Consider the following 27,458-nt stretch of genomic DNA (forward strand, 5'->3'; position numbering starts at 1 on the left):
ACACCCAAAATAAAAAAGAATGGGTTTCGGTAGTTAATAGTACAGCTTGGCATTAATTGCATTTTTTAAAAATCCCTGCCCAATGATCCCTGTTAAAATTATTTCAGATTAGTTATACTATTGCACATGTGGTGCAGATAGCAATGTTATAAATAAGGCCGTTTGCAATTCTGTAGCTACAAAACGGTGCTCACAGAAGACTGAGCTCTTGTAGGCAGTTTTGACCAGGGAGGAGGGAATTCTTTGGGAATTGCCTTGTGCAATTTAGAACATGGAACCAGCTGTAAGAAACAATAGCTGTTGTCTTGGCCTTGTTTAGAGGAGGATATGTGAATCCATATGTTGATGTACGTGTATGAAGGATGAAAAGGAGGGAATTCTAATTAGAGTCATTAGATCTCTTTCCAAGTCCTTTAGCCAGAATGTGAAGTTTTCTCTATTTCATTATAATTTCCCCAATTTTCATGTTTTCGCCACTTCACTTCAGTTGAATACAGATGCAGAAGGCCCATTATAAGCTGCTAAGGATTATTGCTAACATTAGAAGAAATGAGATACGAAGGCTGATTAAATTAGTCATACAAGTGGTGGATTCCCTAACTCTCAGTGTCTGCAGATCTTCACCAGATGCTAGTCTGAAGTGTTCAGAGATGCATAACTTACTGAGTTCAGTGCAAATATAGCTGCAGAATATAACAGCTTTTGCTGTGGAGGAGTTCAGGCTAGCTGATCTAATGGTCCCTTCTGAATTCTAAAGTTCTGCAACTTGAATTCCAAACTGCAAAGAAGGCTGAAGAAGGTGAATTGAGGCTAAAAAAGGTTTAGTAGCCATGTGTTTTTCTCAAGTTGGGAACAAATTTTGAACAACTGTCCTGTAATAGAGGAAGCCTGTTGTCCTTTTGCCACAGCACTCTAGAATACTGACCACAGTTGGGCAGTGCTGGTAGAGATGGCAAAGATGGAATGCTCACCTCATTCATCTCTTGGGAACAATCTCAGTTCAGACGAGGAGAAAAAGAGTCTTGTGACAAGCTATATTTGACTTGGTGTTCCTGTTAAAAAAACCATGAAGGTAAAACACAATTCTGCAGCTTGTTTCCTGGAATTTTCCCTCAGCATTGATGCCCATAATGTAGCAAGGCCTCTGCAAAATAGGTTGCGTTTAACTTTTAGCTGATCCAGGTAAAAGCTGACAAAAACTTTGCTGGAATGAATTATCATCATTAATTGTACTCAGAGAAACTTCTTTACCTCAAAAGAGAGTTTAGCTAAATGTGTTATAGCAGCTGCAGAAGAAAACGTTAGCAGGTAGGGCAGTCCAGCTCAACAATGTGCATCATCTTACCCAGTGGCTATGTGTGTGTGCTGTGGGAGCTTATTTACCATTGCAATTTTCCTTCTCCTTTTCCTCTCCTGTTTGTGTACCTAGGGGTGAGAAGACTGCTCACTTCTGGTTCATATATAATCTGTATAGTTTCTAGCAAGCATCAAATTTTTGAGCTTCTAGCTCGACAACAGATCTTCTGTACCTAGGGGATTTCAGAGCAGGCAATCAGGGGAGTCAAATGGAGCTAAATACCCCTGCCAGTGCCCACTGGTTTGTTAATGTGACCTGTAGAACAATTAATGTGCAGACTTTGGAGCTCCCTTTCACACTTACAAAGCCATTTTCACAAGTTTCAGATGAACTCCAATGTGGAATTATTTTCCTATTGCAGACATCTCTGCTGACAGCAATGAAGTAAGCATCTGTCAACTCTACACCTGAGATGGTAAATACTGTCATTGCTGGCAAAAGTCCACATGTTCTACTGGTTATAGAAAGTGTAACATAACCTCTCACAGTGTTGGTTCATGTTTCCTGTTTTACTAAACTGCTGGAAACTCCCAAAAATAATACAGTGTGATACGCCTGGAATATCATAGTTTATTTTACTGCTCTGACACATTTGAGGTGGCACAGAAAGAACTGATCTGTGCATTCCTTTCCCTCCTGAGGAACTCACTATAAAAATGACTGCAAAATTCTTTTTGCATTCATTAGGAATTAACGTGCTCTGGACATACTGAAAGCATCACAATTTTATTGAATTCATTATATTTTATTTATTCATTTAATTATTTATTCATTGAATTATTTTATTCATTTAATGATAAATGTGTGAATGAAAATAGCAATTACTTGATGGGAAAAAAAGAAAGGAACAGCAAGTTGGAAGAACATCATAAAAGCCTACGGAATGGATTCCATACTGTAAGAAATGGATGTCTCTATTCCCACAATTCACTATAAACAGCTATTTAGCAAGTTGTGGATCCTCATGCCTCTAGTCTTCCTCACTCCCCCAAAAAAAGCAAAAACCTTTCCCTGCTCAGCTGGGTTTGTATTGAGTCCCTCTGTGCTCAGACCCAGGTTATTTCTGTTACAGGGAGGATTGAGAAGGCTGCTTCTTTTTGCTAATGCTTTCCTTTACACCCAGTGGGAGCAAAATATGGCATATTTTTACTTCAACAGCAAAATAATTACTTAATTTTCAACTGGAACCTGGGCAGAATTCATGACCAATTTCACTGCAACAGCCTTGCAGGAAGCATTCTGCAATCCAATTAGCCAGTTGTCCTGTTCCCCTGATTCCTTGTCAAATTGGTATCCTGAAGAGTATTAGGTAAAAACTTTTATTTTCATCTTCTCTGGATAATTCTTCCTTGATTTGTCTTATCTAAGCATCATGTTTTAGAAAGTGAAATCTTTATAGAAAAGGGCAGGAGCTCTCTGTAGAATTCATCACTGGCCTTTGCATCCAAGTGGGAGTTGGGTTTGCAAGAGGCCGGTGTGAAGGCAGATGATGTAGTAGCAGTCAGAGTGCAGAAGGCATGGTGGGAGTCTTGATATTGATGAGGTTAATTTGTTACCTCCTGTGGGACAAAAGGTGAAAAAACCATGCTGGCCTAGCCAGGGCAGTATTTATGCGTGTGTGTGTTTCTGTGGCAGGGGACAGCAGTGGGAGGAAAGCTGTGGAGGAAACAAGAATAAGTAAAACAAGATTGATTTATCGGCTCTAAATTGTTCATCTGTATTCCATTCTTCACTGTGCTGCAGAGGAGGAGAGCGGCTCTGGCACCATGGTGGGGGAAGAGAGCAAGAGAGGGGGAGGAAGGTGAGATCTATCACAGGCACCAGAAGCGCTTCATTTTCCACAGGCTCTGATTAAACAAATGTTACTGCTGCCTGGCAGCTCTTGCAGACGTTTTTTGGGATAGAATTAATCAGGAGGTAATTTGTCTGCTGCAGGAAGCAGGGTGGCTTGGCAGCACGTTTCTGGCAGGCTCTTCTTTCCAAATTTCCCAGGACAGCTAAATTTCCCAAACTTCCTTCCCTGCCCAAGGTACTGCCACCAGCTGGCTTAAGGATGGGGATTTGGTGTTGTTGGGCCCAGCTGGGATAAATGCTCACCCTGAATAATGATGTAAGGCCATTGTAGGTTGATTATGGAGCCCTGGCAATTACTAGGGGAATGGCCAAAAGGAGTGAACTGTGGACCTGACAGAAGGAGGATTGCTGTTGTGCAGAACTAGCTGGTGCTGAAGGGGATTAGGCTTTTCACTGTGCCTGAACGAGGAGATGGCTGCTGCCCTATTTATTCTACTGCACATGAGCAGGAGCTTAAGGGGCCAAAAGAGAAATGCCTGGCTCATAAGAATGGTGTCTGGATGTGACCGGGGTAAGACCCAGATAACTGGCATAGGCATACAATACTATGTGTGGACAAGGTTGTCTCAGTGTCTTACCCATTCACCTAATTGGGATTTGCCTGTACTCGGCTTCAAACCATATTTTTGGGTCTCCTTTAGCAGCTTTTTCTGTTCGGCCTTGTGAAACTACTGGAACCTCAGGCAGAGCACAGCTGGGTGCGGGTTCCCTCTGCTGCAGTCAGTTCTGTAGCACAGGTGAGGATGAAAGCTGTTCTTCTCTGTGGTGTTTTCTAAATTTCTCAAGCACATAGACAAGGAGTCATATTAAATGATTACTACATCCCCCAAAGGATAAAGCTCTCTATATTTACTGACTTTGGTTCTCCTGGTGTTCAGGGAATGAATGGGCTGCATTGCAGTGGTGGAGCTGTAGGTGAGCAAGCAGATAAGCTGAATTACCTAAGTTATCTGAAATCACTTTGCCTTTTTCCTTTCATCTCTTCTTTTCTTACATCTTCTAGAGAATTCTGCCTTCTACTATTTGTCTGTGATGGGCGTAGAAGATATGTGGCAGTACAGCAAATAGTTGCTGTGTTTGAGCTTGCAATGGACCCACTGTCTGGGAGGGATGAAGTCACTATCATATTATGCAGGCCGCTTCCAGGAGTGATTATAAAATCTTAATACTGCTCTGTGAAAGGCATGTGTATTATCAAAATCTTATTTCTGCAGGGAATTAGGAAGTTTAAAAATACATTCTAGTGACTAAAAAACCTGATTAACCTCTAGTCCAAATGTCCAGGCTCTTGGGGAAAGAAAGATGAATTTTAACTGACAGAAGACTGCTACTAGAATGACATGACGTTCCTAATGGTGAAACTGTTGTCATTTTAATGCTTCTTGACTGCATGACTTGGGGTTAGCACTGGCAGCCCTTAAATGGCAGGAATCTTACTCTTCCAGTGTCCTTGGCCTCCTTGTTTCCAGGCCTGCAGAGTTATGAGATAAGAGGGGACCCTGAAGCTTTGCTGTTTTGTTGCCTAGGAAGCCTGTTACTAGCTCAAGACTGAATCTTTGCCTTTCTTGAGATGGTCTTAGGCTTGATGTCCAGCTTTGTTTGGAGGTTTCCTTTCTAGTGGAAATGAAAAAAATTATTATTGCATATCCTTTCCAGAAAGGTACTGGGAGTGTTGCTTGATCAGTTGTTTTCATAAAATGGAATAAGAGTTGCTTGTGTTAACCTGTGCAATTGGGATGGTTGTATCAATTCATGGAGATTTCTGGCTAGGGGACAAATGACATCATTGAAGCCGATACTTCTTGCGCTTCTCACACAGATACCATCTTGGCTTCTGTAGGACACAGTTACAAGTATGGAGAGAAATGTGCTTGCACAGAACAGATTTCCCTCTCAGCTGTACTTAGACACATTTGCATTGTACTCAGAAGTCTAAAGTAAGAAGTGGTCTCAGCTGGTCAAATCTGCAGGCATCTCAGGAACAGAAAAGCTTTCCCCTCTTCTTGCTTCTGATAAGGTGGAAACTGGAAATTTAACATCTGCTCTTTCCAAGCAGTAAATTTAGTAAGTCTGAGAGAGATGTCTTTAAATATGCAGGTTTATAAACTCAGAAAGCTGTCTGTCCTGTCTGACATTCTGTTTTCTGTCCAGTGGAGCCTGAAAATTGTTTTGCTCCATTGAGGGAAAACTAAAAGGAAGAGGAAAAACTTGTGTCACACTCTGCTGAGCTCCTTTAGGTAGGATAAGATATTTTGCAGTCTTCGGGAATTAAATTTTCTCTGTATGTCAAAGAGAACTTCCTTTCCGAACTGATGCTTTGCAGTAGGGCATCCACACCTGCGACAGAAATGGTAGTTCTCCAGCCATGCTTGTGCTGTACAACCACTGAGCATGCCGAGTGCTGGTTTCTGCACTTAAGCAAGCTTCCTTGTGTTGTAGAAGAAAAAAATTACATGTCTCTATCACACCTACTTATGCAACATTCATTCAGAATAGCAGCTTTGCTTTTCTGATTTCAAAGGAGAAAAGAGGAACAAGAAGGAGAATGATAGGGTGACCTTTATTGCATGTGATGTGTTCCAAGTGTGGCTCTGACTTGAGGAGAACTGAAGGACTTCAGGAAGAGCACAACGCCAAAGTAGGACAAGCCAGAGTGCCCCACAAACATTGTTTTAGACATTCAGAATAAAAGCTATAATCTGGAAAGAGTGAGGTTCATAGAGCTGATAGGGCCTCCTGTAGTATCTTGGGTCCCTGGAGTGGAATTGGGTAACAGCAGATGGAGAGTGACCGTAGGTTTTACTTTTGTTTAAAGGGGAATGGTGCCCCTTAGATGCTGGCCATCACATAGCTGGAAGAAGCCATCTCTGCATCTGTGTGCTGATTTGGATGTAAATGACTGGGGGATGCCACAGCTGCAGCTCCAAACCCTCGCAGATTGCTGGTTGCTGCAGGGGATGCACTGCCTGAAGAGGCCTCATGCCCTAACAATGCTTTTTCTCAGCAGCAGTAATGCTTTTTGTTTATGTACTCTAAACCTGAGATTAGTCTGATCCACTAAAACACTCTCCGTCAGTGGCTTTCTTAAATCAGACATGAAAGATGTAGAGGAAAAGCTGTGATAATTTACATCTCTATATTCCCCACCATAGGCATATCACAACAGGGCTCTTGTTCCTTCTCAATGCCCTCCCTTCCCTGAACACAGCGAGGTTCCTCCCACCTGCCCACAGCCCTTCAGCAGCACGAGCTCAGCTCCCACTGCAGCCTCTCAGCCAGAGCCTCCCCCCAGCCTCCTTCAGCTGCCAGGGCTGCCTCTGTCTGCAGGCTGTGCAGCTCGCTGTGCTCTGAGGCTTGGTTTTTAAGCTTTCTGTTGAGATATTTTTCCAACTCGGCAGCATTTAGCTTTGTGCTCCCTCCTCATCAATAGCATCCCAGTTTGAGGCAGCAGGTGATGGCTAAGCAATGTCAGGAAGCTGCGAGCAGAAGGAACTTCTCAGTGTGGCCAGGACTTTGCGTGATCTGCAGCCTCTGTCCCTAATCCAAGGGGCCGCATCCACTCTCTTGCTGGAGTCCTCTGGAAATCATCCCAAATCCATCTGGCGTGTGATCTGAACTCACACCTAAGTGCCCTATGCTTCCCAAAGCTTACTGGATGTTGAAGGCCTTTGCATTGTGGATGTGTTTGGGAGGTAGGACCCATCACTCCGGAGACACTTCCTACTACAGGAAGTCACTCATCCACATGCAAATTTTTCTTCCTCGGTTTCAGCTCTTCTCAGTTTTGCCAGTTACTAAATAATAGGGGATTTATGAAAGTGGTGTCATTGGCAGCTCTTTTTGCTGACTGATGAGTAAGACCCATTAGAAACAGATTACTGATTTTTATCCGGGCTGTCCAAAATCTACACAAACAGTGAGAAAACATCTGATACTCTACTGCCTTTTTGTTACTGATTGTCAAAGTAAGCCCTCATCTTAAAACAAGGAAATATTCCCATTGCCATATTCAGCAAACCCCTTCAAAATAGATTTTACTGAACTATTTGTGTGAGCAGCAGGTTGATAAAATTAAAAAAGAACTCATCCAAATGAGCAGAATATATCTGTGCTAGATGTATTATTGCAGTAGCAATCCATAGCCAGGCCTCTTTAATGCTAGACTTACACATATATGTACAAAGGCTTATTTGCAATAGTTCCTGCTGATTTATTGTTCTTCTGCCACTGCTTGCTGTCTCAGAAAATATTGACTTCTCAGCAGAGCTCTTGCCAGGTTCTTCAGCACAGTCCTCTGTTCAGTGGGGCTTCACGGATGCTTCAATCTAGTCAAAATTACTTCTTTTGAGTCCTTCAGTCAGTTTATTTCTCCTCAAGTTTTATTCTACATTGTGAGAAGGTGAGGAAGGAAGAGCTTTGAAAATGTTGGATTATTCCCCAGACTAATTCAGCTTGACGACAGTGTCACCAGGCCTCAGTTTCATAGAATGGCCTGGATTGAAAAGGACCACAATGGGCATCGAGTTTCAACCCCCCTGCTACGGGTAGGGTCACCAACCACCAGACCAGGCTGCCCAGAGCCACATCCAACCTGGCCTTGAATGCCTCCAGGGATGGGGCATCTACAACCTCCTTGGGCAACCTGTTCCAGTGCGTCACCACCCTCTGAGTGAAAAACTTCCTCCTCATACGTAACCTAAACCTCCCCTGTCTCAGTTTAAAACCATTCCTCCTTGTCCTATCACTGTCCACCGTCATAAACAGCTGTTCCCCTTTCCGTTTATATGCTCCCTTCAAGTACTGGAAGGCCACAGTGAGGTCTCCCCGGAGCCTTTAACCCTCTATTTTCTCTTTTTGATATCTCTTTGTTGATAAACACCCTATGGCACTGGAAAGCAATCCTGAAAATGGGTGTGAATTCAGGATGTTTGCCAATATGGAACTACAGCACCTCCCTCACCTTTCTTCAAGCCCTCTTACATCTCTAGCCTTCCCTTGCAGCTGCTGGGATGGCTCTGCACACAGTGAGAAGCTGCCCTGATGTGTGCAGATATTTGCTCTGCAGCTTCCCTGGGGTAGCCTAGGGGCAGCAGCGACACCGTGCTATCAGGGAATCCCCTGCCTTGTTTTCCTTTTGGTGCTGTCCTCCAAAGAAAGCAGTGCATCTGGGCTGAGAGAGGCTTTCCTAACGAGCAGCTGCATCGGTTGTATTTTTAACATCCTATTAGGAAGTTTACATGTCTAAACTTGCTGTGCTGCTAGCTCTGTTGGTGATGCCAGCCGATAATTCTGAGAGATGTACCTGCTGCCTGTATTTTTCACATGGCTACCACCAGTTTAGGATTTGTGAGTTTCATGAGCAGTGCAGTGAAGGTGCATGAAGAGCACAGTGTCATGGAGGGCAGAGGGCTGGCCTTTGGGAAGGGAAGGACTTCTGCATTGTTTCCAGCTTCTAAAGAATCCCCCTCAATTGTCCTTGCTCCTGCAGAAGCCAGACTTTTTATCAAGGACTGTATGTAGGTACATTTACAGTGAATGGCCAAAAAGCAAACTTGAATTCTGTCTTCACTGGGAAATATTTACCTATTGTGGGACCCTATCCTGCTATGGGGTCCTATCCTGCTATTAGTGGAGGTGGCGGTGTAAAACATCAATTCTGATGACTTGTGTTAATGTACAAGGTAATGAGCTATTTACTGTACTTAAACCTTGCTACTGTCATCTCAAATGTTCTTTTTAACAGGATGGTACTTAGCCCAGATTTCTATTGCAAGTTTATTGCTTTCTCAAAGAGTTCTAATAGGTAGCTTTCTTTTTTTCCCTGTGTTTCCTTCTGACAGCTTTAAAAAATGGGAACAAAGCTTTGCGGCTTTGCACCTACATAAGTCCTTTCATCCGCTGTACTCAGATGTGCATTATAAAGGCTGGAAGGGTCTTACAGTCTTACCATGAGCTGTATACTTTTCTACCTGTGCTGCAGCACAGACAGTGTGACACGCAAGGCAGGCGCAAGCTGCTTTCCCAGGACAAAGCACGGGTTTTTGTGGTGCAAAGGAGCTTTAAGGGGTGCCAGCATTAATTTCTCTTTATTTCAGTAATACTTTTAACGTGTGGCAAATCTGTGCCCTACTTAGACGTTGATGCAGGACTCGGATATAGTGGTGTTACTCAGTGCTGGGCACACAAGGTAATAGTGGTTGGCTGACTCGTGCTCTCCATAGGCTGTCCATCCAGCAGCCATCACTTTGCTGTGCCTGCTGGGTAGGTGATGGCTGTGAGTTGCAACACCAACTGTTTAGTGTGGCAGAGACTAAATGATGTGCAGAAGAAATTTGCAGGACCTCAGTGCAGCACAGGGTGTGCCAAAAGCCACGGGTCAGTCAACTTGTGGTTACATTTCTTTGCTGGATGTTTTTTACTCATCAGAAGCCCCATCCTAGCATTTTGCAAATGCCTGTAAATCACTGACGTGCACCAAACGAGGCCCAGCACAGGTGCATTCTGAGCCATTCCAAAGGAGATGAGGCTGAGGAAGCAGAAGGCGGATTTGACCAGAGGCCCCTGAAGAAGTGGGTGCTGGTGGCAAATGAGGTGCCGAAGGTATTTGTCCCCATGCCCACAGCCAGCAGTGGTGCCTCGCATCCTTTGTGCCTGCATGGCTCGCTCCTCCCTGGGAACCAGCAGCCCCACCAGCCCCTGGGCATATTGCCCAGTTCACAGCTGCCGTGAGGAGCTGCTGCTTTTCTCTTTCCTGTTATAATAGCAGCCTTATAAGGCTTCCTCCAGACAGCCATCTCCGTTGGAATAAAAAGTTGCATGTTTCCACACGTGACTTCTGCTGTGATATTCGGGTTCATTTATTGGGATCCTGGGAGCTGGTCATAACTCTAGAAGGAGGGGAAAGAATGAAAAAGGGGGAAAGAAAAATAAAGGCAGGCTAGGGAAAAGCCAGTCTGCAGCAGGAATTAAACAGAAGATATTAAAACAAGAGTCGTTTTGTATGGGCAGACGCTGTGCAGAGTTGTGGGGCAGCGATGGTGCAGACATCTGCCTTCTGCTGGACGGACACGGTAGCACCCTTTGTCTTCCACTAGGATAAATAGCATCACATTTCTAGAGAACCTTTTGCATTCCTTGCCTCATATGGTGCACTATAATTGCACATTGTAGTAGATGATTCAAAGGAAGAATAGCGTCCTGATATCTTTAGCCTCAGTGCTAGCTTTCTGGTTACCAAAATGTGATACAGGTGTCTGGATACACGGTGTCTGTGCCCCTGGACCCTGGTCTAATACAGGGTCTGCCATTTGGCTTCATTCTGGACAAGGGTGAATTTCCTGAAGCAAATCCTTTGTGTACTTATGTGCATGTGATTGCAGGGGAACTGTTATTTTTTTTGTTAACTTCTTCAACCTGGAATGAGCAGAATTTGTCTTCGTCTTTCAAAGGAAAGCAAATGGCTTGCATTTAATTCTAAAAATAACTCCTGCCCCAAAACACAAAGTCAGTAGTCACAGAGTTGTAGGAAGAAAGGAGTCTGCTGGCTTGTTAGAACTGTACATTACTGACAACGTGGAAAGAAGTGCAGTGATTTATGATGGTATGGAAAGAAGTGTGGTGATAACATTACCAGAGAGAGGGTCTTTCATCACTGAAATTGTAAGCCTTTCTCCATCCCTAACTCATTAGCTACTTACTAGAAGTAGCACTATTTTAAGATATTATTTACCCTCCTAGGCAGGATCGATGTCCTTCTGGAGATGCGTGTGTTTCTGTGCATGTCATTGGTAGTTTCCAATCAATAGTGAGAAGTAAACTTGAAGCCGAACTCTGCAGTGTCATCTTGACCCTTCTGTGAGAAAATATCCTTTGGCTCTGATTTAACATGAGTGAAAGGAACAGGGAAAAAAAAAACAAAACGGATGTAACAATAACTGGAAGGGAAAAAGTGCAATTTGCAGGTGCTTCCTATACACGTAGTGGAGGGGGTGGAGCAAAGGAACCAGCCTACACAAGTCTGATGGGTGTATCAATGCCATTGATATGCCTTTAGTTAACTTTACATATAGCTGTAGATGGCTTGCCCTTTGCTCATGGAAGTGCTATTCCTGAAGAAAAGGATTGTATAACCTCACAGATTTGTTTCACTCCTAATTTCCCCAGCTAGCAGACTGGTTTTGTAATCAAGGTGAAGTGATTGAATGCTTTTGTATAGTTGATTTTAGTATTATGTGTGAAATTAATCACTGTTATCTATCCTGGGGAGTGGTTTATTTTCCTGTACTGCATAAAGATCTCAACAAACCTTTCCTTTGATCTGGGGGAGAAAAGATTGCTCCTTTGCAGCAATCAAAAATGTAGGTCTCTGAAGCCATAAACCATTCCACTGCAGTTTTTAGAATGAGGTATGGCAAAGCATGTCATCTGTGTTTTTTCTTCTTCTAAGAATAGTCTAGTTTAATTCTTTATATGCTTGGGTACATGCCATAATTCAAGGGGAAAAATTCTATGCGTTGCTCTAATTATTTATGTGAGAGTACAGTAATGATTTAACTACCTTAGGCAAAGGTCTCATTGGACTTGACTCTGTACAAACTCAATTAAAAAAAAAAAAGAAGTAGTATTGAGTAATTTCAGAACATTTTTAAGTGGCAGTGAAAACGTTCTTTCCTTTTATTTTTTAATCCCAACACATAGACATTTTCTGTCCGTTTGTCAGTTCAGAGCAGATCTTGGTTTGCAATAGCTCTGACAGCACTTATTACGATCTGTCAAGTTAGTAATTTGTGAGCTCGGGATTTACAGAATAATTTTTAGAGCTAGCATCTAACAAGTCACGGTGCATTTAATCTTTTCATTGCTTCACATATTTTTGTGAATCACTCTGTTAATTCATGCAGCTATTTTTATTCCTGTGGCCCTGACTGGACTCTGTGATACCAATACAACTCTCGCTTGAAACAGTTCTACAGACATGATTTTCAGCTCACTGCTTTCTTTAGTGACATGAATGTGAAAACGAGGATTTACCCCAAAATTACGACAGCCTATTTGCTGTAAGTTATGATGCATCAATATTTATAAGTTCATTCGGAGGAATAGCATATCTGTACACTGCCTCTTGTACAGTTCATGGATGTTCCGCCCAATCATTTACCATTACTGGGAGGATAAGCACGTAACTGGATTGAATCAAATGGTCCTACACCCATTTACTGAATGTTTGGCTCTCAAATGCATCAGGAAAACCTATGTAAATAATGTAGTTTTCTAATTCAATCCAAAAACACATTTTCAGTACTTTTGGCAGCTTTCACCAGATAGAAATTTATCCTGTTAAAACAATAGAATTAAAAAAAAAAAACCAAATGTGTAGCATTGAAGCAGTGAATGGCACTTAGCTAAAATTTGGAAAAACAAAAGCTGAAGCTTCTGACTTGTACCTACTTTTATTTTTTTCCCTTGTTCATGTAAATAACAGATAAAAGTGAGGCAGTACTTTGAAACTCCTTTCCTGGATGCTTACTATTTGAGTGGTGGGCCAACTTTTGGACTTGCTGGAGAAACAGGGAAGTATTAGCAAAGCTAGGCAAACTGGCAGCACTTTGCATAACTGAGTTTAATCAAAATGAATGTTTTTCATGGGCAGATCTCTTTTTCTATTGAAAGTACCTGTGGAAACTTGAAGTGTTTGTTTCTGAGATTCCTAAACAGGAATTTCACATTTGGGGGGATACTGTAAGAATCCAGCTCACCCACAGGCCAGTACTGGAGACAATATGCGACCTGAGATAATACACACGTCATGCCATGTCATGATAGCAGAACTCTTATTTCTTTTGGTATTATGAAGACACAAGGAAGGCGCACTGCCCCCCCTTTCCACTCAGATGTGGAGCTGGGATTCCCCCACACTTTTCCTGTGTTTCTATTCTGAGTCTTTTGTTAATTCATCATCAATAACCAAAACTTGAGATGATTTTTAATTATTATTATTACACTTCTCTATGGGAAAAACTACCTTTTAGAATGTTATCCTTGCTTTTCTTCTGTAGAACGAGCTGACTGCCATATAGTAATTTTCTTATGGTGTATGCTATTTAATGTAATCATATATTTTAAGGGAAAACGCACCCAAGTGTGTGTTCTTAATCATGGGTAATTCTCATGTTACTTTTCTTTAGAAATCACAGGCATGTTATCAGGCATATTAATTGTTGGATTGGTGTATGACTAAGGATACAAATATCTCCTCCTTTTTCCCTCTCCCCTGTTAACATTTTGTTTGAGCAGATCAGTACATTTTGTCTGTGAAAAGCCCTGGATTAAATGCCACCCACCATAGATTTTGTACATGCTTTATTTTGCCAAAGGAGGTTGTTAGACATTAGAGGAAGTAATGTAATACTGGTTGACCTAAGACTTTCATTAACTGCCAAGGAAGTTTACAAAAACTATCTTATTAACTTTGCACATCATTTTTCTAGGGCAGAAAAGCTTTGTCACAAAGCACTCATTTCTTGTTTTGCTTACCTCAAGGCATAAAGGCGTAAAGGAAATAAATATGTTCCTTATTTCTGGTGCAAATAGCATTCTAGAAATATGAAATAGAAGGAAGATTTTTTCTACCAGTCATTCCTGTTTGAGCTCAATACAAGCCAAATAAGCTGTATTTGATGTGCACATTTAAATTAGCATTGTGGGCTCAGCTTTGAACTGAATCCTTAGACATGAGGGCAGCATGTGATTTTAACCCTGCAAGAAGCTAGTGGACGACTTTCACATTGTCTTTTACCAAAAATATTTTATGGACAGTGTTTACATGTTTTTTGATGATGCCTCTAAGCCCACGTGCCTTTCAACTACATGAAGGACTGCTGTTCACTTCCCTTTCTATTACTGTCTGTTTTACCCACAGATTCCTCAGGCCAGTCCTTATAGGAGGTTACACTTCAGGCAGCTGTTTTTCTTCAGCCTTCATTTTCTACTGAAATACGTCTGTCAGATCCACCATCTCTTTTTTTTTTTCCTTTTCTTTTTCCTTTTTTCTTTTTTAATCTTTTTTCCTTCAAACGTGTCTATCTTTTCATTTCTTTTATTGTAAACCATCAACCAGGTGCTTTCCTCCATATGCGAATATTCCTTTGCTAGAATCTCTGTTCCTGCTCTGGTCACTTTTCCTTGTTAATAACATCTTTCCTACTAGCTGCTTTTCTTTTTCTTTTGCCTATAGTCAGTGTTAGCAGTCATTGTTAAAATTATCTTCATGTTCATCCATTCAGCCATATTGCCCTTTGGTGGAATTTTTTTGTAGGCTTTTGTCAATCAAATTCAAACGGCTTTTTCTCACATCCAGTACCTCTGCCACTCTTTCTGTCTTTAATTGAGCAAATCAGTAGTAACATGGAAAAATATCTGGAGGTCTCCCTGGTACCTGATTCTTCTCCATCAGGACATAGATAGGTAAAAATGATCCATGCAGATAACAGAGTTCTGGGTGCTCCTTTGGGAAGTGCCAAATCAATCTCTGGCCACAGGCTCTTCCTGCTGAGGTGGAGTAGGCTGGGGATGTGATATAACAGAGTACAGAAATTAGTGGTTCATGTCCACTGATCACAACCTTACAAAATGCTCACATCCAATATCAGAATTAGCCTGGATTTTTTGTTGTTGTTGTTGTTTGTTTATTTTTTCAGAAAAATGAACATTTTTGCATCAACTTCTTCAGATGCAGTCACTCCTCTGGCCACTTTCTTGCTTTTTGTCAGCTTCCATCTCTCACTGTTTCAGGGTTTCACTGGTCCGGTGCTCGGGGCCCTGGTGCTTTTCTTCCCTTTCTACAAGCCTGGAGTCCATGGATAAATGTGATGAATCCCCTGCCTAATCTCCTATAGTCTTTGATTAATGACAGTCTCATCTCACCAGTTCCCAGGGGCTGTGTGGTATCAGACTGGTTTCCCACACCTGTGAATCCATTAGTCAAGGGACAGAAAAAAGCTGGAAGAATCAAAGCTGCTCATAAATGTGAAACAGTTATTGTTCTTACTTCATCTTCAGCTTTTCTTCCTTCACCACTCAGTCTACTGGATTGGACCTCAGGATCCAGTACACGATTCTGTTCGCTCCTCCTGAACAGAGGGCAGGCAATTTGTTTGGGTTCTGAGGCTATAAACAAGATTTCACATTGAAGAGCTCTATTACTGCAGCATTAGGATTCCAAATACCTGCTCTAGACCTTTTATAAGCACTTGTGTGGAACTGCTGTCACATCTCCTACCTTTCAGCTCCATCATCATGTCTGCTAGGTGCTCATTTGTTCATATTGGGTATACTTGTAAAATGATTGTCATTGCTGAACTGGATAATAATAGTGATACCGCATGGGAACAGACTGCTCAGCTTGATCAAAACCATTGCATTGTTTCAAGTCTCTTTTCTACAGACAGAAAAATATATTGGTTCATAGTAAAAAAAGAAAAAATACAAACATAAAAATGCTCACAAACAAAATATGTATATATATATACTTCTAAATTAAGAAAGCTTAAATCTCATCAACTAAAAGTTGTTTTTTTTTCACAACAAGCTTTTAAATTCTGCAGAAAATTTAGAGTTAAAATATATCAGAGCTTATACCTGCTAAATCTTCTGACAGCTCCTTCCTCATCCCAGTGCCTGAAAATGAATCCACTTAATTATTCCTGTCACTATATACATTCAGCTGGCTTAGAGTTGTCTCTTTATCGTTGGCTACAGCGACTGTCCTTGTCTTCTGGAGCAGTTAAGAAGATTGAAAACTGGTGTGCTTTTTTTGTTGTTGTTTTTATTTTATTTTTGTTTTTGTTTTTAAGGTGTGAGAGGTTTCTTAGTTTAGTTTTGTTTTTTGATAATTCTGGAGAATGCAGATCGTAATAGAAGAAAAAATCAGAAATTTTGGTGTCTCTTGTCAATGGTTAGACTGTACCAACACTGTGTTTAAATTTACTTCTGCAGAATGGCATGCCTGAATTAATATTCTAAAGTAATTTAGAATTAATATTCTAAAGTAATTTGGTCCAGGCTGAGATCAAGGGAGTAGTGCAGTGAAGTCATGGATTGCAATATGTGGAGATGGGAAAACAAAGAACAGCATTAAATTTTCTCTCAAGGACCTCTAAGTCTCTCAGAATGACTCTTCCGAGTACTCTGAAAATATAATCATTGATCTACTTAAGACAGTTCATCCATTGAAATAACCTAAAAAATTGTCTTGAATTACCTGGTGCGCACTTTAAACATGTAACGTTCTCATTGAAGTGGTTGACAGGTTGCTTGTAAACTGAAGTCATTTTCTTTCCCTTCAAAATTAAATTTTCTTTATGGCCTCCTTTGTCAGTGAGAACCGCTCATTAAGGATGATTTGGTCATTTCATTCTGCAACCTTAATTTTTGCCTACTTTGCGAGCTTTACTGAGGGTAATCTCCTTTGTGCCTGAAATGACTAAGCTGCATCTCAGTAAATATATGATGTTTTCTTCGTTTTTTTTTTAACGTTGTATAAACCATGCTGCTTCTCTTCAGGAACACTTAGATAGGAAACTACATATGAATTCTTGGCATACAATTTGAAAAGATATGTCATTTCTCCAGTTTTCTATTTACTGGCTCGTTGGTTTTTTGTGTGGTCACATGGAAAAGCCAATGAAAGCAGCTTTAAAATGTCTTACATCTCAGATTCTGCAAGTCTGGTTGTAGAGGGGGATCTCTGGATGTAGTACAGTCCCGTGGGTCATCTTATATTATATACCGCAAAGAGACGGGAATCATACTTTGCAGAACTCATTAATACTGAACCAAATGAGGAAAGCACTGAACCAAGCACATCATGGTTACATGGATCCATGGCTTATACCTGATTTCTGCATCTGTTCTAGCTGTGAGCTGTGAGAGGGATGTTCCATGTGAAAAAGTATCTTATTCAAGAGAAACAGCTTTGGGGAAGTTATGAGAAGGGTTAATATCTTGTCTGTTTCTCTGTGGATGAGTTGTGGTGAATCTCCAGCCCTCTGGGATGTCCTGGGGATAGTTTCTGAGAAGGTCAATACCAAAAGTTTATAGAAAGAGGGGTTTTGTGGAGCAGAAGGCTCAGACTTAACATTTCCAGAAGCTTGCAGATAATGGTTGGATGTCACAGGTCACAGCCACTCTTCTCCAGTCATGCCAAATACAAAGTTTGCATCTTTATGGTAACAAAGAATATACAAAGGGGTCCACTTTGTGTTGTTCGTAGTTGGAGACAAGCTCCTGAAGTTAGTGGTCAGTGGGAAGTTGCTATATATATATGGGTCTTAGCTTCAGATAAATTCCTCTTCCTGACATTGATGCCTTCTCACTCTCTTTTCATTTTGTCCTCTTGCTGTAGAGCCTAAATATTTAGATCTGTGCTCAGTCCTGAAAGGTACAGGCTTTATTTGCATGGTTAAAAGTTCTTGTGACAAGATACAGGTGTGAAGAAGAAAGTTGTGGGAGAGGCAAAATAATCAGAATGCAATAGATCAAATAAGCAAAGTGCAGAGATATACAAAAACAGCTTAACAAAAAGATGTATAATTATGGTTCATATCCATAACCTTAAGACATGTAAGACAGATTAGTTGAATAAAAGGCTGGGAATAAGGTCTTGTATGCCATAGGTATTTTGGTTAAATAAAAAGAAGTTGTTCTTTTACTTTCTTTTCTGCCATCTTCCTCTTAATGTCTTTAGTGAATTTACTGTCCTTGTCATAATGCAGAACTTGGGATCCTCTTACCATACAAAAGGTCATCAGATAAAAAGTGCGCCCTCTAAAACATTCATCTCTCAGTAGAAGCAAAGTGTAATGCAATTAAAACAACTATCTACGGCGTTTATGTACAGTTATATTGAGAAGAGCATACTTTTAATTTCATTGTAAGGTCAGATACACAAGGAGGATTACTGCTGCCTCTTAGACATCAGTAATCAACGGCTGGCAGCTCAGCTTTAGAAATTCTGAACAGATTAGAAGATCTTGGCAGTGGTTCCCAAATACTCAGGAGAGTCACTGCAACCAACAGATTTGACATTCTGGCCAACAAGTTAAATATTATTTGCTATAAACATTACAAGGCAATTGATCACCCCTTACATACTGGGCCCAGGGTACATGGTACCTGCCTTATGTGTCAGGAACATGGGCGGCCCATAAACCAGGGAGCTATTTGATGATATTCTGTCAATAACCTTTTAGATTAGAGGAAAGAAGAGGAACTGTTTGTGTGTTAACCACAACAGCAAGCACCAGAGAAGGGAAGCAAGGGCTTATATAGGATTTTGCAACTACACATGAATGAGAGCACCCATGGTCCTGATTGAAGGACTGTGCTTGCTTGCAACTCTGGTTTAGTGATTCCAGTGGGGCTTAAGTGGCTGAATTAAATGTCTGATTTTTTGCATATTTCTTTTGCATGATAGCAATGAATTGCAGGCTGACTGCAGTATCACATATAGTAAACTCATTTGGTGCAACCTCTTAATAGTCCTTAAAAAGAGAAAGCAAAATCAGCAACTGAATGCCATGTTCTCTGTGAGGGTGAAAAGTTGAGCACCGTTCACTGGGAGCTTGGCCATCAGTGTTAGGAGGTAACAAAGGAAGTATTTTCAGTGAGAAAGCCAGGTTTCCAGTCTCTCCTCTCTTTTCCCTTACTAGTACCAGTATGGTTGCTAATAATAGTTAACTGTAATTAATGTAAAACTTTATAAGATATACATTAGAATTAATTGGCAGCAATTTGTAGTCATTGCCACAGAGGCAGAAAAAAGAGGAGAGAAGATAATTTTAGACATCCAACTTGTTGCTGGGCTTGTCAGCCTACTTTTTTCCACTTGTCCTTTAACAAAGCTTCATCCACTGCCTTTTCTAAGTCCTTTCAGATATTAAAACAAGACCCAGAGAAATCAATAAGAGTATGCCACACGTCTCATTGGACAGTATTATCATTCAGGTGCTGGGATTGTGATTTCCAAAGTGCGACAGCATGTTTATCACACTTGGACTGGTGTGATCTGGTGAGACTAAATGTAACCATTATGTAGGCTTTACTAAGCAAGAGGAGTTCACCTTTCAGCTGGGAAAGTAGCTGATTCTCAGCTAATGAGGTGCTGTGAAAAATTTGGCTGAATGTGGCCACCATCTGAGAACAGATGGTTCTCTATGTAAAAGACTCACTGCATAGCTATAGAGTAGAGAACTCAAAGTTTCTTTCTATCTTCAAACTGAGTTTCAGAAGACTTGCTCAGGAACGCAGCAGTCTGTTTGGTTTTTAGGAGTGGATGGACTGGAGCTCTTCTTTGTCTGGGCCAGATTTCCAAGATTTACCAAGAGTAAGATCTTGCAAGCGTGCATGGAAATGTGGCAAAGGCATTTGCTGTCCAGATGGGCAAACAGCTTTGTGAGAAACATCTTGCTCTTGGAGGATATATCTAGGATGGATGTGGTCCCTGTTGGAGACCGTCTTCTATTTATTAACTGCTTACTTTCAGCTGTTGGACACAGTTGAAATGAGTGCTTGGATTACATCTAGGAAAGAAGTTACATCTCAGGAAGTAAAAATGGAAAAGATAGTGCAGGCAGTGAGAGTTAGAAGATTGTGGCAGCACATGTGAAGCAATGAAATATTCATATGTAAAGGTAAATTTTCAGAGTGATTAGGGAAGCTCCGAGGGGCTGAGCTTCTGTTTTAAGATACATGGTGAAGGTGGAAGAAAAAATTGAAACGAACAGTGCAGAAAAAGCTTTTGGCCTCTGTGTAGCAGTTAATTTTGGTCACATCTGCTTTGATGCCATCAGGGTGGTTACTGCTTCCTACTGCTTTCTAGCTGTTGGATTTGGGTGGGATGGGCCTTTCTAAAAGTGGCGTTCTTCTTTCAGCCAACTTCAGCACAGCATCAGATGTTTCAAGATGTGCAATTTGCACCAGCACTAGGGAAAGGAAATGAGTCCAGAATTTGGAGAGAAACACAGTAATCTGTCATGTGCAACCATTTGAAATAAAGCCAAGCAATTCCCCTTAGTTAACTGTGTCTCAGCAGTTTTCTCTGATAAAATAATTAATATTCAGATTGATGGCTGTTGCCCACCCATCTTTCATTCTTGTCTTTGGTTTGCATTGTTTATGACATTGCTTCAAAAGCAATCCTTTAATATCCGTGGCAAGTTGGTATCTTCCTTCTGACTAATGTTCTCTGTTAGCAAGTTCCCTTTCCATCACTGTATATGATCATAAAGTGCCAGCAGTGTGGAGCTCTTGCAGGATCACCAAAGGGTTGAGATGTGAAGGGACCTCTGGAGTCATCTGGTCCAACCCCTGCTCAAGTCGGGGCACCAAGAGCAGGGTGCCCAGGACCACGTCTCTCTTACAAGAGATGCTCCAGCTTCTTTATCATTTCTTTGTCATCTTTATCATCTTGTTGGACTCATCCCTTCTTTCTCTTGTACTGACGAGCCCAGAAATGGACATACCAGTCTCTCTCCATCTGATAAACCATGGAGATTCATTCATGTTGAAGATGCTGAGTATTGAAACAGAATAGCTGCAAGGCAGAAGGGAGGGAGGGGACAGGAATAACTTAGCAAATAATAATGTTCACAACCACATGGCCAGACTGTCCCTCTTCTCACTATGACAGCACTAAGGGAAGCAGCAGGCCACAGTCAGTGGCTTAATACATGGTCAGAAGAGCAGCTTTGACGCCCAGCAGGGTAGTCATAAGGCCTGGAAATCTCTCTGCAGAGTGTCCAGCTAGACCCTGCAGCTTATACACATCACCTGTGTTGAGCTGGCAGAAGTCAGGATGTGCATCTGCACTCTTGGCTCCTTAGGACATCACAGCTTTGTCATGCTGTTACAAGTGTGTTGTGTACGTGTGTGTGTGGCTGTCCCCAGCATGACAGAAGCATCAGCCCAGAAGAGCCATGCTCTTCCTGACAAGAGCACACAACCCACAGAAAGAGTGTGATTTACAATCCTGTAACCAGAGGCTATAGCTCAGCTGTCCAGGGAGACAGCCAAGTGGTGACTGACCCTCTCCCCACCAGCCCCCTGAAATAATAATTTTCTCATTACAGGGCAGAAGAGCTTTTTCTGTAGGCTGCATTGTCCTGCCAGAAGTTGAATCCTTTTCTGGTTACGCTATTGAGCAATTGACTTGAGACTTGATAACACTAACCAGCTTCTGCACCTATGTATTGGCTCCAGGGACCTCTTCACAGACTCAACTTTGATCTCATTTCCTCTACCTCCTCCTTTCCCCAAGCAGCATAGGAAAATTGGGAACGGGGTTTATAGGCTATTGGGGAATCTCTGCTCTGGTGCACAAGAACTCGGTGCAAACTAGAAACCTTGCTGTGACACTGAACAAGATTTGAAACAAAACACAGAAGATGTTAACATAGGTTTTCTTTTCCTTTCCTTGTCAACCACAGGTAATGCAGGTAGTGAAAGAACAGATAATGAGAGCGCTCACTACCAAGCCTAGCTCACTGGATCAGTTCAAGAGTAAGCTTCAGAATCTCAGTTACACAGAAATACTGAAAATACGCCAGTCTGAAAGAATGAACCAGGAAGATTTCCAGTCTCGTCCAATTCTGTAAGTACTGTCTTCTCTCTAACTCATGTTTGCATCAGAGGATTAACAAACGTGATTGACATTTATGAGCTCTTCAGGGGGAACCTGAGGAAGTAGGCTGTCCAGGAAGCTGTGCTCAGAAACAGTAGTACAGCATCTGCTTGAAGTGTATTTGATTTCTTCTGCTGGGAATCACAACTTTTTCATTGAATTCTGTTAAATCAGATTCACCACATTCCTACAGGGTCTCACACGGCTCATTTGTATGAAGCAGTGCTCTGACATTTCCTGTCTTTGTATGCTTGTGCATATAAACCTGTTTTTGTTGTCAGTGTTGGCTTTCTTGTTTTATTTTTTTTAAACTTTGTCTTCTATCCAAGGGACAAAAATTGCAAATGCTACTTCTCTGAGCCAGACAAGAAGTTCAGAATAAGAGGAGTCAATACATAGCGGCTCCAGAAAAGAATGGGATTATGTATTACTGTCTTTCTTCAGGGCATTATCTTTGGTGTTAATGAAAAGCTATTATTTATTTGTAAATGATAACACTGTGGTAGCATGACAATGGGATTCTCATTTCCATGTTGTTTACTGCAAAGAATCAAATGCTAATCACCATCACAGCTCCTGCCTGCTGCTCAGAATACCCTTTGTTCTGTTGCGTGAGAAATGGAGGCCGTGCTTGGCTCTGGACCGGGGCTCATGGCTGAGCTAATGGCACAGGACAAGTTCAGACTCCATGGTGCACAAAGGGGTAGCAGGAACCTTTTGAGATCAGCAGAGAAATAGTGAGGATTCCAGAAATGTCAATAGAAATGTCATGAAATCTTGACTATGTTTGAAGTATATTGACTTGTAATTTTCCGAATCTCCATCAAAAAGCTATAAGGTATAAGGCAAAGCTATAAGGAGGGATTTGAACCGGGACATTTCAGAATTCTGATGTTAGATGCTCATTTTAATTTGTTTCTAAAGGATATAGATACATCTAAGTATGAGCTCTGGGGATGTCTTCATCCAAGGGCAGCGGGGCAACAGAGGAAGCATAAGCTAAATAGAACTACACTTTAATCATACCATTGTGGATCAAAGGGGAAATGCTTCTTTTATGTTTTCAGTGTTTTAGAAGATAGGACCTAATGCCCAATTAGAACTGATGTCACTCATATTAGTGCATCAATTAAACAGTTACAAATGGTTCTAGTCAGTTTTGCATCATTACACTGCTCAAAATCCCCTGCCAATCCTGTGCAGCGCTCAGTGGATCAGAGCTGCTCAGTACTGCTAAGCTTGTCACCAAAGCTGCTCATTTTCCTTGCTTCTGCTGTGAGTCGACTGTTTAGCTATGATACAGGTCAACTATTTATATTCTCTTGCAGCCTTGTGTAGCCTCATGAAACTGGCCAGTTGCCCTCTGCAAGCTCTTTATGTCTAGCATGGCTCTAGCTGGTTGCTGCCCTGGTTTGGAATTTCCTTCCGGGGTCTGACATAAAGGAAACAGTTAACACAAGTAGTTAAAGGAAACTAAAATGTTACCAGACTCATTTCAGATTCAGGACAAAGGCTAAGCCTAAAGGCTATAAAGGCTGAGTAAATTGATAAGGTATTTCAGCAATCACAACTGCATTTGCAGAGATTTGACTCTATGAATTTGCATTTCGATTGCATCCACAATCGCTCATTCTTGACAGTGAAAAGAAATGGTTCTTTCATTTTCCCCTTTGATTTGATTCTGTGTACTGAACTCTCTCAAATTGCATAGATGGCACAATTGATAGAAGTACAGAATCATGGTCCCATTGTAGGGAAAGAGACTGTGAGTGAAGAGAGCAATCGTGGCTCTACTGTATATTTTATAGCTTCACAGATATGCTAAAAGAGATTGTGCACAGCTGAATGTAAAGTCAGTGGGCCTTGTTTAATTCCGTGTGAGCATATGGCAGTTGGATTATGGTTTTGCCTGCCTTTAACATGATAGAAATCTTTCTTTTGCTTTTCTTTGTGTAAGTACTGATGGTTTGAGTTTTCAAGCTGCCAGATCAGAGAAGTTTCAGTTAAGCTGGACTTGAATGTAAATTGGAAAGCATTACCTTAGGTCCCTGTAACTACAGCAACCTTGTTTTGAAAGTAATTGTTTCTTCTGTAAGAGCACTGTTGTAGTGTGCACTGAGGTTTCTTCAGATTAGGGAAAATATGAAATTCTTCAGACCACAATGCATGCAACCATGCAAAGCCAACCCAACACACACACACACACAGCTTGGGATCATTACTGATCATCCAAACAGCCATATTACTGGTTTGAATGGTTGTGAAAGAGGGTGTGTAAGAATCCTGAGATCTTTTCGATGCATTAAATGCAGCAGAGATGGGGTAATACTGGATAAAATTGTGATGTCCATGTTGGAGGCTTGATGGTTAAAAGAGAGTTCGTGTCAGTTAGGGAGACATCACTAGGTGATATCTGAGTGAAAATCAGCACATACTGGGAAATAGAGGGAAGAAGGGAAGTGGATGCTGCTTTTTGGCTTTTTATCTTGACAGATTTCTCTGCAATGTTAAAAGATTCGCTAATGCCTGCTCTGAATCCATGAAGTGATTAGGAGAGTACATAGCTACCAGCCAGAAAGATAAAAGGACAAAAGCCATGAAAGCAGTCCTGGGATTAGTCTTCCATTACATTTTAATGATTTAAATGACTACAGTATGCCCCATCCTGGAAGGAGAACAGCTGACAAGAAAGAGTCTTAGTTATAAGCAGAAAAGGCAAAAGACAGGGGCAGGTAGAACTGGTGCTAAATTAAAGCTAGAATCATCCGTGTAATTTTAAAGAAATTCAGTAACGTTCAGATTTGCAGCCAATCCAGGTCTGTTATTTTAAAAATATGTAACTGATGTCAGCAGCCTATAGTGCTGAAACCAGTGAGATCAGAAAATCAGCGCTCGTATATTACTTTGTAGTTCCATCAGCCCTTCTGTCATGTCAGCCCACTGACTTTTGTCATTCTTACATCACAGGAACACAGTAGGAAGCTAACAGCAATTTTTAAAGCTACTGTCTCCTTCGGCTTTCCTAGTTTGTTCTTGCTCTTCACAAGGCACAAACTGTGCAGCTGATGTCATCTAAAGGAGCATAAATAATTTTTCCAAAAATATATTTGCTTTTATGATCTTCCTTCAACTCTTTGTTCCTCTGTGTGCTGAAGCACGGGGACTGTAAAACTAAAGTACTACCTCCGAGCTTCACAGTTCCGAAGGCAAATCATGCACATGTGTAGAGGGGCTCTGGCACATCAGCAAGGAGGCAGAAGGCTCCCCTTCATTCCTACCTCCCTTTCTCCTCCAGAAAATCTTAGACACTGAAGTATTACAGGGGGGACTGCTTCTTCATTTTTGAATTGCTTAAGAATCTTCCTCCACTTTGTAAAGGGAAGATGGGGTTTCAGAGGATATAAGAGGGAATACTATGAGTAACTAGTTAGGTATTAGTGTGCTAGGTGACCCATTCATTTTTGTTTTCTTTTTTTTTTCCCGTACTGTCTTAGAAACCTAACGTCAGGCTATCTTTAACATGTCTTTGATGATAGTAGTCTGTTTTCTAAATTAAACTGCCAAATCATCACACAGATGTTGATACCAAGTTTGAATGCTTGCAATCAGTCCAGCTGTATGTAGTCTGTACCTTGGACTGCTCAGACACGTGCCCTGTGGTTTGGCGCTACTTTTCTCTGCCCCCATTCCCAGCTCTTACCTGAGGAATGGGGAAGATCTTCAACCCATAAAGGGAAGACATCTGTTCAGTCGCAGAATTCTTCTAATCACATAATGTAACTATTCAGCACATTCCTACCTCAGTTCCCAATAAGCAAACAACATTTGAAAATTATCCTGAAGGACTAATTGTATGTTTCTGAGAGGTGGCCTGTTTCTATAGTTACAATGCTTACTTGATTTTTGACCAGCTAGATTTTCACAGCTTGTAAATATGCAGTGAGTTACGCATCAGGTATTCCAACCATTTTGTTAATACCTGGGAGAATTAGGACATTTCTGTTTAAAGCCTTCATCTCTGTAAGAGAATTTCCAGTGGTTTCAGTGGGGTGTTGGCAGATCAAAGTCTCCGGATCCATATGAATGTGGAAATCAGCAGAGGCTGAAGTCCCTGATTGTTCAAGAAGTGAGACAGTTCTATTTTATCCATGGAATACCACAGCTTTGCTTTCTTTTGATGGTGATTACTGGAACGTACTGACAGACAGAATGAGTTTTGGTGTTACCTAATGTGCACAGCAATGCAAAATTATGTTTCTGACATGCTTCATATTTTATAAACCATCTACATGCTCAGTTATTTTTTTAATCTTACTAGGCTTACTGTCAAGTTAATGTTTCAACCTGTCTTTTATATATTCTTAATGAATCTCAGTGAGGATATCACTGATTATTTCAGACATCTCTGAGTCCGTGTGATGATATATGAAATCGAACTTTAAATATTACATGCATACATTTTACACATAGTTCTTGACATGTTGATTGCTTTTATCAAAGTAGAATTTTGAAAATGGGTTTTCTCAGGGGTATGTAATAATGCTTCTAAATGCACTGCTGGGCAAAGGTAAAGCTTGATCCTCGAGCAGTCGCCATCATGGGTTACTTTTCCACCAAATTCTGCCACTAACGAATTAATTGATTGGCATAAGTTCAATACCAAGCATAAAGAGCTGGTTGTTGTTTTGGCTCATTAGCATTGTTTGCTGTTGTTTGTTTTTATTTCGTTGACTTAAAGGGTGTTTTAGCCTTCTCCTGTTGTCCTAAACAGTAATGCTAGTAAAGTGTACTAGCAGAGCATCGTGTAAGAAAAGATGAGAGACCCTCAAATAAGCTTCACAATGTCCCTGTGATGAAAGAGCATTATTTGCTGCAGAGAAAGCTTGTCAATGCATTATAGCAAGTGTTATTTTTAGCTGCATAAGCTAAGAAACAAGTAAGTTCCATGAGTCATACACTGGTGCTGTAGCGGGGAGATGTCTAGAGCAGAGATAGCCTGACTCCCATGCCCTTTTATAAGAAAACAGTCTTATTCCGAAGCAGGCTAGATTCTGACCTGGGCACGCTTCTGACTTGTCTCCTTTTTGGAAATAAACATCTTGTGAGACATTTTGTTTCAGAGAGAAGAGGACAGGTTTTGATTGAATCTCACAAGTGCCTTCTTTCTTTCTTCCCAAGGGAACTGAAAGAGAAGATTCAGCCTGAGATCTTAGAACTGATCAAGCAGCAACGTCTTAATCGACTTGTGGAGGGTACCTGCTTTAGGAAACTGAACAGTCGACGTCGGCAAGGTACAGCACAGACTGCCTGGTCTGGCATTTCTTTTGTCACTTTTGTCTAAAAGTTGAGAGGATGAGTACTGCTCCTACTAACAAGATCCTTGGTTTTATTAGTGTCCTGACTGACTGCTTTTACCAGGTGGCATCTGAAAGCATCTCCTAGTTACAGTTGTAGGATTTTCTGTTTCACTGGAACTGATTTGGGCTTCATCTGGAATTCAAATCCAGCATTTGATCAAAATCTCAAGCAGCAGCCTTGCACCCTGAATTAAGTATTTTCATTTCTGCCTGG

At 41.2% G+C, this 27,458-nt stretch overlaps 1 protein-coding gene across 30 annotated transcripts in view; it reads left to right on the forward strand.

Moving 5' to 3' along the window:
• ELMO1 (engulfment and cell motility 1) overlaps nucleotides 1-27,458 on the forward strand; it is a 300,794-nt gene that overhangs the window by 251,788 nt on the left and 21,548 nt on the right. For all 30 annotated transcript variants that reach the window (XM_040682976.2, XM_046923664.1, XM_040682996.2 and 27 more), the window contains 2 exons: nucleotides 21,694-21,857; nucleotides 27,066-27,178. In XM_040682976.2, the coding sequence (XP_040538910.1) occupies nucleotides 21,694-21,857; nucleotides 27,066-27,178 (277 nt within the window). The remainder of the gene's footprint in view (nucleotides 1-21,693; nucleotides 21,858-27,065; nucleotides 27,179-27,458) is intronic.

This window comes from Gallus gallus, chromosome 2, assembly GCF_016699485.2.
Source record: "Gallus gallus isolate bGalGal1 chromosome 2, bGalGal1.mat.broiler.GRCg7b, whole genome shotgun sequence".
Taxonomy (NCBI): Eukaryota; Metazoa; Chordata; class Aves; order Galliformes; family Phasianidae; genus Gallus; species Gallus gallus.